The sequence below is a fragment of the Somniosus microcephalus genome, chromosome 3, assembly GCF_052327205.1.
Source record: "Somniosus microcephalus isolate GS21.2 chromosome 3, FLI_Smic_1.0, whole genome shotgun sequence".
NCBI lineage: Eukaryota > Metazoa > Chordata > Chondrichthyes > Squaliformes > Somniosidae > Somniosus > Somniosus microcephalus.
This window is the reverse complement of record NC_140989.1, coordinates 78,232,072-78,246,554: the sequence shown is the minus strand read 5'-3', so window position 1 is coordinate 78,246,554 and position 14,483 is coordinate 78,232,072. Positions and strand designations below refer to the sequence as shown.

Here is a 14,483-nt window from a genome sequence, read left to right as displayed (position 1 = left end):
GAGGCCATTACATTAAATATATTCAAGGAGTTGGATATATTTCTTAAGGCTAAAGGGATCAAGGGGTATGGGGAGAAAGCAGGGACCGAGTACTGAATTTGGATGATCAGCCATGATCACATTGAATGGCGGAGCAGGCTCGAGGGGCCGAATGGCCTACTTCTGCTCCTATCATCTATGTTTCTTTCCCAGCTCCTACACTTGCTTAAAAATCTGTTCCATTTCCTGCTTTTTTCCAGTTCTGACGAAAGGTCATCGACCTGAAACGTTAACTCTGTTTCTCTCTTCACAGATGCTGCCTGACCTGCTGAATATCTCCAGCATTTTCTGTTTTTATTTCAGATTTCCAGCATCTGCAGTATTTTCTTTTTGTATTAGTGTTCAATTCACTGCCATCTCTCTTCCAGGAATGCCCACCTTGAAGAAGTTCTGCTCTTCTCAACGACGGGATTTCCGTTTGTCTCTTTTACCTTGTTCATCTTCATTGCTTTCTGTCTCCCTTCTCGTGTTTGATCAAGTATCTACCAAAACTCACTTTCACAGCTACATATCTTTCCTCGACAACTGTCTCCGGCTCCGACTTACTCCACGTGGATTCCAACTGAAATTCCACCCTTCGTGTTTTAGATCTACCCAGGACTACAGGATACCTCCAAGATATTCAGCGTTCCTCGAACCACTGCTCTCGCCATATCCCGAGAGCCACGCTGAATGCCATTCGCCGCCACATGAACACTCGCAAACTCTCTCTTCAGCAGCACGACTCACTCTATCTCAAAGCTGTCCTGGTCCGCAGTTCCATTTCATCCTTCGCCTCATCCGGCGCTTTAACATAAAACTTCTTTTCTTCCTTTCAGGTGTCAAGGATCGCAAGCTTCAACAACTCTTGGACACCAACGGCCCTCCAGAACCTTCTTCCCCTTCACTTTCCTCTGACCCCATCCCTTCTCTCAATCTCACCCCCTGCCGCGTTTTCACTATCCCCTCTGACCTTCCACTCTCTGACCCCGAACGATCAGTCCTTAGCAAAGGCCTGAGCTTCATCCCCTTACGCCCCCACCTCAATCAATTTCGAGCTCGGCACGATGCGGAGCTATTTTTCCGCCACCTTTGTCTCCGTGCCCACTTCTCTGGCCAGGAGTCTTCCCCCCACACCCTTTCTCCCGCTTTCAGAATTTTCGTTCTACCTGGACCCCTCCCTCTGGCCTCTTAACCTCTCTACATCTTTTCATTGCGAACTGCCGGCGTGACATCACCGTCTCCATTTCTCTGCTCCCCTCACTCACTCCAACCTACCTCCCTCTGAACTTGCAGCACTCCATTCTCTCAGATCCAACCTCAACACTGTCATTAAACCTGCTGACAAAGGTGGTGCTGTTGCTGTTTGGCGAACCGACCTCTACCTAGCGGAAGCTTAACGCCAACTCTCCGACACCTTCTCCTACCTCCGCCTGGACCATGACCCCACTACCGAACATCAAGCCACCGTTTCCAAGACTGTCACTAACCTCATCTCCTCTGGAGATCTTTCCCCCACGGCCGCCAACATCATAGTTCCCCAACCCTGCACAGCCCGCTTCTACCTCCTTCCCAAGATCCACAAACAGGACTGCCCTGGTAGACCCATCGTTTCAGCCTGTTCTTGCCCCATGGAACTTATCTCTTCCTATCTCGACTCTCTTTTCTCCCCTTGTCCAGTCTCTTCCCACCTACATCCGCGACTCTTCCGACACCTTCCATAACTTTAACAGTTTCCAGTCCCCAACCGCCTCCTTTTCACTATGGATGTACAATCCCCCTACACCTCCATCCCCCACCAGGATGGCCTGAGGGCGTTCCGCTTCTTCCTTGAACAGAGGCCCAATCAGTCCCCATCCACCACCACCCTCCTCCGCCTGGCTGAACTTGTTCACACATTGAACAACTTCTCCTTTGACTCCACTCACTTCCTCCAAATCAAAGGTGTTGCTATGGGAACCCGCATGGGTCCTAGCTATGCCTGCCTTTTCGTGGGATATGTGGAACATTCTTTGTTCCAGTCCTACTTAAGTCCCCTCCCTCACCTCTTTCCGGTACATTGATGACTGTATCGGTGCCGTTTCCTGCTCTCGCACTGAACTAGAAAATTTCATTCACTTTGCTTCCAATTTCCACCCTTCCCTCAACTTCACATGGTCCATCTCCGACTCTTCCCTTCCCTTCCTCGACTTCTCCGTCTCCATCTCTGGGGATAGATTATTGACCAACATTCACTACAAGCCCACTGACTCCCACAGCTACCTGGACTACACTTCCTCCCACCCCGCTTCCTGTAAGAACTCTATTCCATTCTCCCAGTTTCTCCGTCTCCGCTGCATCTGCTCTGACAATGCCACCTTCCATACCAGTGCTTCCGACATGTCTTCCTTTTTCCTCAACCGAGGATTTCCCTCTACTGTGGTTGACACGGCCCTTGACCGTATCCGTTCTATCTCCCGCACTTCTGCCCTCACCCCTGCCCCTCCCTCCCGGAACCACGATAGAGTTCCCCTTGTCCTCACCTTTCACCCCACCAGCCTCCACATTCAACGGATCATCCTCCACCATTTCCGCCACCTCCAGCATGATCCCACCACCAAACATATCTTCCGCTCACCTCCCCTTTCAGCATTCCGAAGGGATCGCTCCCTCCACGACACCCTGGTCCACTCCTCTATCACCCCCAACACCCCTTTCCCTTCGCCCGGCACCTTCCCGTGCAAGCGCAGGAGATGCAACACATGCCCTTATACCTCCCCCCCTTCCCACTGTCCAGGGCCCCAAATACCCCTTCCAGTTGAAACAGCGATTTACTTGTACTTCTTGCAATTTAGTATACTGTATTCGTTGCTTACGATGCGGTCTCCTCTACACTGGGGAGACCAAACGCAGATTGGGTGACTGCTTTGCGGAACACCTCTGTTCAGTCCATAAGGGGGACCCCGAGCTTCCGGTCGCCTGTCACTTTAATTCTCCGCTCCACTCCCACTCTGACCTCGGCCTCTTACACTGTTCCACTGAAGCTCAAAGTAAGCTCGAGGAACAGCACCTCATCTTTCGATTAGGCACTTTACAGCCTTCTGAACTCAACATAGAGTTCAAGAATTTCAGATCATAACCTCGGCACCTATCATATATAGATATTTTTCCCACACTTTTTGTTTGTGTCTTCTTTTCTTCTCTCCCACATGGCAGCTGTCTTCATTCTGCCAGCGCAATTTACACTTCATCTAGAGCCATCCTTTGTTTCTTAACCTGTCCCATTACCATCTCCTTTTACCTTGAATATCTCTTAATGTCTCTTAATCTCTCCTGCCTTCTATCCTATCACAGACCTTCCCTTTTGTTCTTTCATCCCCTCCCCCATTTCCCAGCTCCTACACTTGCTTAAAAATCTGTTCCATTTCCTGCTTTTTTCCAGTTCTGACGAAAGGTCATCGACCTGAAACGTTAACTCTGTTTCTCTCTTCACAGATGCTACCTGACCTGCTGAGTATCTCCAGCATTTTGTTTTTATTATAGCTGATACTTTGATTGGTTCCCATAAAACATCCACTAATAGGGCTTATAATACAAAAGGGAAACCGCTTGTTAATAGGAGTGAAACCATGAGGTCAGCTCCCCTTCGCATCCCCAAAAACTGTCATTATGGAGATCCTGTACTGCATTGCCTACCTTTGCTACAATAAGTAGGTACACATTGTAAAATGACTGAAAATTCTGACCATATTTTTGATACAATTTAATGTCAGTGTACTGGAACAGCTATCAGGACAGTAAAGAAACATCTGCTCTAAAAATGCATGAACAGAGAGAATGGGCCAGATTCTGCTGTCAAAATAACTGCGAGGCTAATGGCGCTAGCTGTTATTTATGGGTAAATGGTACAGCAACTTCAGATGAAGTGCAGATGCGCGGTCCAAAGTTTGCTGTCCAAGTTGCACTGCTCCGCTGTTCGCTTTGTGAAAGCAACACTTCACTGTCTGCTCACCATTGAATGCCGTGAGGTCGCTGTATTTGCACAGTAGATACAAACTAAACTCGCCACAGAAAGTTAAGTATCATAATTTCAAGCCTTTAAACTACGTGTTAATTACTGCCAATGATCCTCTCTGGTACTGAAAATTAATTATTACGAGTGCGAAGTCTCATTCATTCAGGTGTTAATTCGTGCCCATCTTTCCCGCAATTCCACATCTGAATCCCTCCAAATCAGGTTTCCAGCCCCGCACAGTACTAAAACGCCCCGTATCAAAGTCACAAATTACATTTTTTGTGACTGTGACCGTGGTAAACTATCCCTCCTCATCCTTCGTGACCTATCTACAGCCTTCGCCAAAGTTGACCACACCATCCTCCTCCAATGCCTCTCCTCTATCGTCCAGCTGGGTGGAACTGCCCTTGCTTGGTTCCATTCTTAGCTATCGAATCGTAGTCAGAGAATCACCTGCAATGGCTTCTCTTCCCACTTCTGCGCTATTACCTCTGGAGGCCTCCTTCTATTTCTCATCGCCATGTTATCCCTCGGTGATATCATTCGAAAACACAACATCAGGTTCCACATGTACGCTGATGACACCCAGCTCTAACTCATCACCACCTCTTTGAACCACTCCACGATCTCTGATTTGTCCCACTGCTTGTCCGACATCCAATAGTGGATGAGCAGAAATTTCCTCCAACTAAATATTGGGAAGACTGAATTGTCATTGTCTTTGGCCCCCCGCCACAAACTCCGTTCTCTTGGCACTGTTTCCACCCCGGCAACTGTCTGAAGCGGAGCCAGACCATTTGCAACCTTGGTGTTGTGTTTGAACCCAAGATGAGCTTCCGACCACATATCCGCTCCATCACCAAAGACTGCCTACTTCCACTTCCACAACATCGCCCGGCTCCGACCCTGCCTCAGCTCACGTGTTGCTGAAACCCTCATCCATACCTTTGTTACCTCTAGACTAATCTATTCCAATGCTATCCTGGCTAGCCTTCCATCTTCCACCCTACATAAACTTGTGCTCATTCAAAACTCTGCTGCCCGTAACTTAACTTGCTCCAGGTTTTGTACACCCATCACCCCTGTGCTTGCTGACTTACAATGGCTCCTGGTCTGACAACACCTCAATTTCAAAATCCTCATCTTTGTTTTCAAAACCCTCCATGGCCTCACTCCTCCCTATCTCTGTAACCTCCTCCAGCCCTAGAAGCCTTCGAGATCTCTGCACTCCTCCAATTCTGGCCTCTTGCACATCCCCGATTGCTCACCATTGGCGGCTGTTCTTTCAGCTGCCTTGGCCCTAAACTCTAGAATCCCCTCCTTAAACCTCTCCACCTCTCTCTCCTCCTTTAAGATGCTCCTTAAAACCTACCTCTTTGACCAAGTCCTGATAGCTCCTTCTATGGCTCAGTCAAAAATGTTTTTATTGATATCCCTCGTTAAGTGCCTGGAGATGTTTTGCTCTGTTAAAGGTGCTATATAAATGTAAATTGTTGTTATTGATTGTTTTTGGGAGATTTTTTAAAAAGTGACAAATTTTTAAAAATTCTCTCCGTCTTAATCCAATATTTTTTTCCCTCTCTTTTTCTCTTTCTGTGCCTGATTTGACAATAAATTCACCCACTCTAACTTACACAACCTTCTCAGTCCTTGCGCTGTTTATTTCTCAATCCTTCAATCTGATTGGATAAGGAGATACAGTTGGTTACCCTGTTCACTCAGGTCCCAGATGCCCTGTTTTCCTTGCTGCGACATTATTAGCTCACACTTAGTGGGCCAAAAAGGATGCAGGGGCAAGTCTAACCATTGGCAGAGGCCGTTAGATGCCCTGCAGCAGCAAAATCTGACTCATTATGTTCACCTGGCATACATGTTTCATGGGGGGGCGGGGGGGGGGATGGGGTCGTGTTCATATAAAACTGGATAAAAAATAGGGCGTGTGGTCCCAAAGGTATCTGTGAAATTATACGCCAAAGCTTCCCTCAAAAATGGACAAAAATACTAAAGTCTGGTTACGTCTTACACAAATCAGTAGTTGCTGTGTCAACTAGAAATACAAGTTAAATGCATAAAAACCTAAACTCCTTAGCAAGTGTTAGCAACTCCTTGTGCAAAATCTTTGTTTAAAAATGGTACAAATTGTTAAGCAGGTATTCTGAATAAAGTCAAAGTTCAGTCAAGTTTCTTACTTTTTTTGGAAAACATCTGCAAGCACTTTGTTGCCCCCCACCCCAACACACATTTAAATCTAATTTATAGCCAACTTTATCCAAACTCAGGATATAGTGTGAAAAAGACCCAGAAATAGCTGCACGCTTAGGATCATTCCTGTGCTAGATTCCAGTTTTAATGCATTTTTCATGAATAAAACATTTTTTTATATAACTATACAAATATTGGCTGTTGGGGGTTTAACATTCATTTAACATTTTTACAACAAAGCAAAACAAAAACCTTGCTAAAACCTCAAAAGTTGTAAGATTCTTCAGCTACAACTTATAAGAGTGCTTCCCAATTTTGATTGTAGGACAGCATTGTACTGTAATTTCACTTTGTACTGTAGTCAAGAGAAAGCAACCCTCTTGTGAGTACAAGTAGATACTTTTCATAAAGGATATGCCACTGTATTTAGAGGTTATCATAAGCCATTACTTTTCTTCATCATGAGATTTTTTTGCACCAAAACAGGTTAATGGGATTAAACATTAATCAGTTTTACCTTTTATGAAGTTAGTTTCTTGATCTTCACTCACTCTGGAGACACATGAATTTCCCATTTCATTGCCATGAAAAGCAACAGAGCCAGTATTCTCTTGGGCTGCATGATGCGTATTATCGGAATCTGAAGGACTCAGTTCTTTCTGATTTGCTGGATCATGCTTTCTTCGTTTAGCTTGAGGTGTATTGTCATTTGGCTCCATAGAACAGCCAGATGATTGATTTATTGAATAAGAACTTAAACCTTGGTGTGAAGATCTGCCTCCTGTCCATGAACCACCATAAAAGGTCAATGGTGGTTTGCAATGGAAAGGTGGTCTCCAATGGAAAGGCGGTCTCCAATGGAAAGGCGGTCTCCAATGGAAAGGCGGTCCGCAATGGAAAGGCGGTCCGCAATGGAAAGGTGGTCTCCAATGGAAAGGCGGTCCGCAATGGAAAGGCGGTCTCCAATGGAAAGGAAGATGACTCCTAAAACCATGTGGATTCAATGTCTCAGAAGCAAAATTGGATGACCACTGAGGACAGGGAAAATTTGAGGTTTTATAAGACCATTGCGGGACCTCTGAGCGGACAATGCAGCTCCTGCCCAAGCTCTGCAGATGACGAGTAAGCATGTGGTGGCTAGAAAACACAAACACACATGTTTCATGAAGCACATCTCTTCATCACAACAAACTTGGAATTTAAGTCTAGGTGCAATACAACAAATACATTTAAATGTTTTTAAAAGTAACTATGGTTAAAATCTACATCAGTCAAATAAAAGTAGCAACGAACAGTGTCAACTTGCTAAAATAAAGTGAATAACAGGTAAATACTGTAACTTTTAAATATGACCGTTGAAGCCTTAAAATCAATTGTACAAGTGTTTCAACTGTTTTAACGACTATAAGGATTTGCACAGCAGTGTACAGTACAAGTAAGTTGTGAAGAACGAATTTTTGAATTGACCGGCTATATTATAGCGCTCTTCAAAATTTGCTATTTCTCAGGACATGAATGAAAAAGCTCAGGTTAAAGTGCATGTATTATTCATCTGGAAGATTTAAATAGGGAGAATATAAAAAAATTGTGAAAGGATTTGAGATCACTGTAGAAATAATACAGAAAAATTGCAAATGCAGGAAATGAAATTAAAACAAAAATACACATTTGCATTAGGGAGTCGGGAGCAATTTCCCAAAAATTTTCCTGAAAGTAACCATAAGTTTTTTTTGGGTTGGTAAATTCCTGGAACCAGCATTACTAGCAATTGAGGAGAATGGTGCAGATAGGATGACCACTGATGGACCTAATGGTCTTTTCTTATCCCTTTTTGTATATTTTTCCTCAGAAATGTAAATACAGTACTCTAATCATATTGTGGATGTCAGGTTCAACATAAATAAGAATGTACAGCAAATTTGTACACAACTCCACAGATTTGGCATTTCTCCAAACATATAAATAAAATTTTGCCCATTTTTACTTACTCCCTTTTAAGAATTAAAATATAAATGCTGGCCTTGCCAGCGACGCCCACATCCCATGAACGAATAAAAAAAATAAGATGTTAGACGACTGTTCAACTTTATTGTTTCGAATTGAAACAGACTGTTGCTGTTTTTTTAAACCAAGACAGCCTATTAAATTTACCAACCCAGTCCTCCCAGGATCCCAAAGGAAATAGCCATATTGCCTAACCTATTCATAGAACTCATTAGTGACCTTCAGAAGATAGCATTGTAGGCAGAATGCCTGAAGCTTGTGTGGAAAGGCACTATGTATGGAACATACTGTATAACCAAAAAGGGATTTAAAGAACAATGAACTACAAGGGAAGGAAAGGAAGGAGGTGGGGTGGCAGTATTGGTTAAGGAGAATGTTACAGTGCTGGAGAGAGAGAGAGGATGTCCTGGAGGGGTCAAGGACAGAATCTATTTGATTAGAGTTAAGAAATAATAGAGGTGCCATTACACTACTAGGTGTATTCTATAGGTCACCAGCTAGTGGGAAAGATATAGAGGAGCAAATTTGCAGGGAAATTATAGAGAGATGCAAGAACTATAGAGTAGTGGTAATGGGGGACTTCAATTACCCTAATATAGACTGGGATAGTATTGGTGTAAAGGGCAGAGAGGGGGAAGAATTTCTGGTGTGTTCAGGAGAACTTTCTTGATCAGTACGTTTCCGGCCCAACAAGGATGGAGGCATTGCTGGATCTGGTTCTGGGGAATGCGGTGGGTCAAGTGGAGCAAGTGTCAGTAGGGGAACATAGTATCATAAGGTTTAGATTAGCTATGGAAAAGGACAGGGAGCAATCTAGAGTAAAAATACTTAATTGGAGGAGGACAAATTTCAGTAGATTGAGAGCGGATCTGATCCGGGTAAATTGGAATCAAAGATTGGCAGGCAAAACTGTAATCGAACAATGGGCTACCTTTAAAGAGATGGTTCGGGTAGAGTCGAGGTACATTCCCATGAGGGGGAAAGGTAGGGCAACCAAAGCCAGAGTTCCCTGGATGACGAAAGAGATAGACAGTAAGATAAAGCAGAAAAAGAGCTTGTATGACAGATGTCAGGTTGAGAATACAAGTGTGAATCAGGCCGAATATAGAAAGTTCAGAGGGGAAGTGAAAAAAAATAAGAGGGCAAAGAGAAAGTATGAGAATAGATTGGCAGCTAACATAAAAGAGAATTCAAAAGTCTTCTATAGGCATATATAAATAATAAACGGGTAGTAAGATGAGGGGTTGGGGCCAATTAGGGACTAAAAAAGAGACCTGTGAATGGAGGGAGGGCATGGCCGAGGTACCAAATTAGTACTTCAGCATCTGTCTTCACCAAGAAAGATGATGCTGCCAAGATCATAGTGAAAGAGGAGGTAGTGGAGATACTGGATGAGATAAAAATTGATAAAGAGGAGGTACTAGAAAGGCTGTCTGTACTTAAAGTTGGTAAGTCACCAGGACCGGATGGGATGCATCCGAGGATGTGGAGAGAAGTTAAGGCAGAAATCACGGAGGTACTGGCCATAATCTTTCAATCCTCCTTAGATACGGAGGTGATGCCAGAGGACTGGAGAACTGCAAATGTTACACCCTTGTCCAAAAAAGGGTGTAAGGATAAACTCAGCAACTACAGGCTAGTCAGTTTAACCTTGGTAGTGGGGAAACTTTTAGAAACGATAATCAGGGACAAAGTTAACAATCACTTGGACAAGTGTGGATTAATTAAGGAAAGCCAGCACGGATTTGTTAAAGGCAAATCATGTTTAACTAACTTGATCCAGTTTTTTGATGAGGTAACAGAGAGGGTTGATAAAGGCAATGCAGTTGACGTGGTGTACATAGATTTCCAAAAGACATTTGATAAAGTGCCACATAATAGGCTTACCAGCAAAGTTGAAGCTCATGGAATAAAAGGGACAGTGGCAGCCTGGGTACGGAATTGGCTAAGTGACGGGAAACAGAGAGTCGTGGTGAATGGTTGTTTATCAGACTGGAGGAAGTGGTGTTCCCAGGGGTCGGTACTAGGACCATTGCTTTTCTTGATATATATTAATGACTTGGACTTGGGTGTACAGGGCACAATTTCAAAATTTGTAGATGAAACTAAACTTGGAAGTATAGTGAACAGTGAGGAGGATAGTAATAGACTTCAAGAGGATATAGACAGGCTGGTGAAATGGGTGGACACGCGGCAGATTAAATTTTATGCAGAAAAGTGTGAAGTGATACATTTTGGTAGGAAGAACAAGGAGAGGCAATATAAACTAAAGGGTACAATCCTAAAGTGGGTGCATGAAGAGAGAGACCTGGGGGTATATGTGCACAAATCATTGAAGGTGGCAGGGCAGGTTGAGAAAGTGATAAAAAAAAGTATACGGGATCCTGGGCTTCATTAATAGAGGCATAGAGTACAAAAGCAAGGAAGTTATGATGAACCTTTATAAAACACTGGTTCGGCCACAACTGGAGTATTGTGTCCAAATCTGGACACTGCACTTTAGGAAGGATGTGAAGGCCTTAGAGAGGGTGCAGAAAAGATTTACAAGAATAATTCCAGGGATGAGGGACTTCAGTTACGTGGATAGATTGGAGAAGCTGGGGTTGTTCTTCTTAGAGCAGAGAAGGTTGAGAGGAGGGTTGAGAGGTTTTCAAAATCATGTGGGGTCTAGACAGAGTAGTTAGAGAGAAACTGTTTCCAGTGGCAGAAGGGTCAAGAACCAGTGGACACAGATTTAAGATGATTGGCAAAAGAACCAAAGGCGACATGAGGAAAATCTTTTTTACGCAGTGAGTGGTTAGGATCTGGAATGTACTGCCTGAAAGGGTGATAGAGGCAGACTCAATTGTGGCTTTCAAAGGGGAATTAGATAAGTATCTGAACCAAAATTGCTAAAAAAAAATTATCTGGCCATTTATCACACTGCTGTTTGAGACTTGGCTGTGCACAACTGACTGCACTCCAAAAGTACTTAACTAACTATAAAGCAGTTTGGGACATTTTGAGGTCATGAAAAGCGCTATGTAAATAAAAGTACTTTCTTTAACAATGTTGAATCATCTTAAAAAATGCCTCAGCATATGCAATTACACTTTTTATATCTATGCTAATTTTTAGGTTACAACTGGCCCAGCTTTGCAGAGCCTTCAAAACTCAGGCCATCTTGGTTTCAATTTGATGTGGATCCCAAGTTACCAGTAGAACATACATTCAGCTAAGGGGCAAGGTCAGTACTTAACTGTAGAAAATTCTGAGTTTCATGTTACCTGAACTCATCTACAATGAGAACTCATGTCATTGACTGATATTTTGTACAAATGCAGGAAGTTAACAGACTGCTGTGAATAGTAGCATTTTGAAAGCAATATTCATAGGGACTTAACAGGAAGTCATTTTGAGATCAAAAGTTAATTCAATTATTATGAATGCAATCCCAATATGCAGCTTGAAAGTGATGAAAACATTTCTACACTCCATGGCTATGTTTAAATAGGGGGTACACATCCATAGTGTTGAATTATGGAAAACAAAATATGGAATGATGGAAATCACATAACTTACAAGTGCTTTAACATGACCAAGTCATTGTGACTACATTAATTTACTTCTGTAATTCAGCCTCATCAAAAAGTATTTTGTTCATATCCTGCATATTAGCTTCATAAATTAAAAATTGTATGCTGCCCCAGATCAAACCTGGCCGTGGGGGTGGAGAAAAATGCGCTGTACAAGGTTGTACCGAGAAGGGAGTGTTAGCCAGGATTGCCGCTCAAAATGTGTCAAAAGCATTAGCTCAGCCTCACATCGGTTTACTGTCACTCACTGTCCAGGACCACACAGGCATTTTGGACAAGATACCACAGGATTACCTCCACCCCAATACTCATAGACCTGTAAAACTCTACAATGTCAGGAGAAGACTGGCAAGAGGAAGAACAAATAGACAATGTGGTAAAGACTAAAAAGTGTAGCCTAGTGTGCTAATTTAATATAGGGTCTTTCTATCTGGCAAATTAGTGTGGATATGAACACTAAGTGAATTCCTACCCTCTTAAGTTCTGTGTATTCAGCCTAGCAGAGTACCCAAAAGGTGTAAATCTGTTGTCATTCATTCTTCAAGAACTGCAGCAGAAACTTTGTTCTTCCAGGATCTACTGAATCAAACCCACAAGAAAATATATAAAAAATTACAACAAAAACTTAATAGTTTTACGTATCAACCATTTAATTATACAATTGCATCAGTCTTTATTGCTGGAAGGGTCATGGAATTATTAATAACGACATTTACGATCATAAAGTGTGGGGATATTAAATTCAAACACACGGAGCTGCATTTATTTTTATGCAGAGATGTATCAACAGGGATATATATACTTTAACCAAAATCAGCGGGTCGCTCTCACTCCAAGAATGGCATTCGGCTGCTGCGTTCCAGTAAAAACAATGAATGTTTTAGTAATATTTCCTGGTTCTTTCATTGGACTTTTAAACCATTAAACTTTTAAAGGAGAAACGTTGATCCTCCGCTGTAAACATTTCCCGAGTAGCTGAGCTGTGCGGGCCGGCTCATGAGTGACAGGATGCAAATTATTAAAGACAATAAACCGCCACTTACGGAGTCACCAACAGAAAATTATTGTGCTCGCTTCAAAGCACATGTTGCTGGTAATGGTATCTACTCATTAACTGATCTGAGCCGTTGAGATTTGAACCCTGAGACTCGAGCGGCCCATTCGAGCCGCTTCTCGCCGGCTCCAGGCCTCGGCTTCTCCCCACCGCCACCTGGGCTGGAGGCCAGCGCGCAATTTCAGTGCGCTAGTTCGGCATTCTGGGAGCTGTAGTCCGCCAGTCCCGAGCACCCGCTCCTTTGCCGCGGGGCGGCGCGACCCGAAAACTACATTGCGCGCCAATCCGTCTAACATTCCTACGGCGCACCGCGAGGTTCAATATAGCGGGCGCGCGAGCGAGCGAAAAAACAAATCGCAGCGTACAGAGGATTACAGAACAAAAAAAATCAAAATACTATGATAAATTCAGGCCTGCATACAAACCACAATGCGGGAGTATTTTTTAAAAACTTAAAACATCATTAGATAAATAAGTAAAATAAGGTATAAATTCTAATATTAACTTACATGTGGAAGTACATGGTTGCTGCGTCGGTGTTGTCGCAGTGTGTAACACTGGTCCGTTCCAGCACAGGTGACAATTTAACGAGTCTTTTTAATATTTTTATAACATTTTATACCAGTCCCCCAAGAAATGCCAAGTCTGCTGAAAATAATAACCTGGGATGATGGACCTCGTGAGAGGTATCGTAAAAAATTAACCAGACAAATGTTGCAGAGACACTCCAGGCTCGTTTCCATTAAATTTGTGTAGGTTCAGTCATAATTAAATTATATTTTGATTTTTTTTTTAAGTGCAATGATTGATATACTCACCCTGCCATTTGTTTTGTTACGAGTTATTTTAGATATATCGTGGTTTTATGACAATTTGAAACGATTCTGCCCAAAAGACTTTTATGAATTTGTACGTGAGATTATAGTTCAATCGAATGCACGTTGACTAATAATAAATGTACATGTTTTAAACCCTTCCATGATCGCATTATTAACATTCCCAATAAGATATTCTGATACATTTTAACCCGTGTGCTTTATGCCCACAACTGCTACAATCTCATCTTGACATGATGTTTAATGCATAACAAAGGTTAGTGAAGTAACACTTAATGCATAATAAAGGTTAGTGGAGTAAAACAGTATTAATACTGTTGTTTTAAAACTTTGTCAACCAACTAGCAAATACAAAAGCTTTTGCTGTTATCATTATGTGCTACATGTATATTCCAGTATTCAGTGTCCTGGCCAATATTTATCCCTCAGTCTACATAACTGTTAGATCCGTGTATCTTGATGTTGTGTCCTTCAATAATTAGACAAGAGACTGCAGGGAACAATCAACAGGTGTTTGTTAGATCCGTGATTCTGAGAGTATGATGTTTTTCAATAACCACACGGATGCTGTAACTTAACAATAAACAGGTATTTACTGGAGGAGGGTAGTCTCAAGACTGGGGGTACAGAGGCATGCGCAAGGCTTATATACAGGTGTGGTCACTGCCGGTACTACAGTATACAGGAGCTGTAAAAGTAGTTCTGTCTTAAAGGTACATACACTACAATTCCTCCCCTTTTAGATTAGTAGTACCCCTAATATTCAAATAACAATTAACACTTTAACATGTACATTAAAC

General features: G+C 42.7%; 1 protein-coding gene across 7 annotated transcripts in view; it reads right to left on the bottom strand.

The window, feature by feature from the left end:
• Window positions 1-13,527, bottom strand: part of angel2 (angel homolog 2 (Drosophila)) — a 65,799-nt gene extending 52,272 nt beyond the window's left edge. The window contains exons 1-3 of one of the 7 annotated variants that reach the window (XM_085981226.1): window positions 13,357-13,527; window positions 12,266-12,372; window positions 6,732-7,351 (exon numbers count right to left, since the gene is read on the bottom strand). In XM_085981226.1, the coding sequence (XP_085837352.1) occupies window positions 6,732-7,351; window positions 12,266-12,330 (685 nt within the window). In that variant the 5' untranslated portion in view covers window positions 12,331-12,372; window positions 13,357-13,527. Of the gene's footprint in view, window positions 1-6,731; window positions 7,352-9,149; window positions 9,228-12,265; window positions 12,373-12,836; window positions 13,109-13,356 lie in introns of those variants that run through there. The other 6 variants (XM_085981223.1, XM_085981224.1, XM_085981230.1 and 3 more) reach the window with 6 other exon arrangements.
• Between the last annotated feature and the right edge of the window lie 956 nt (window positions 13,528-14,483).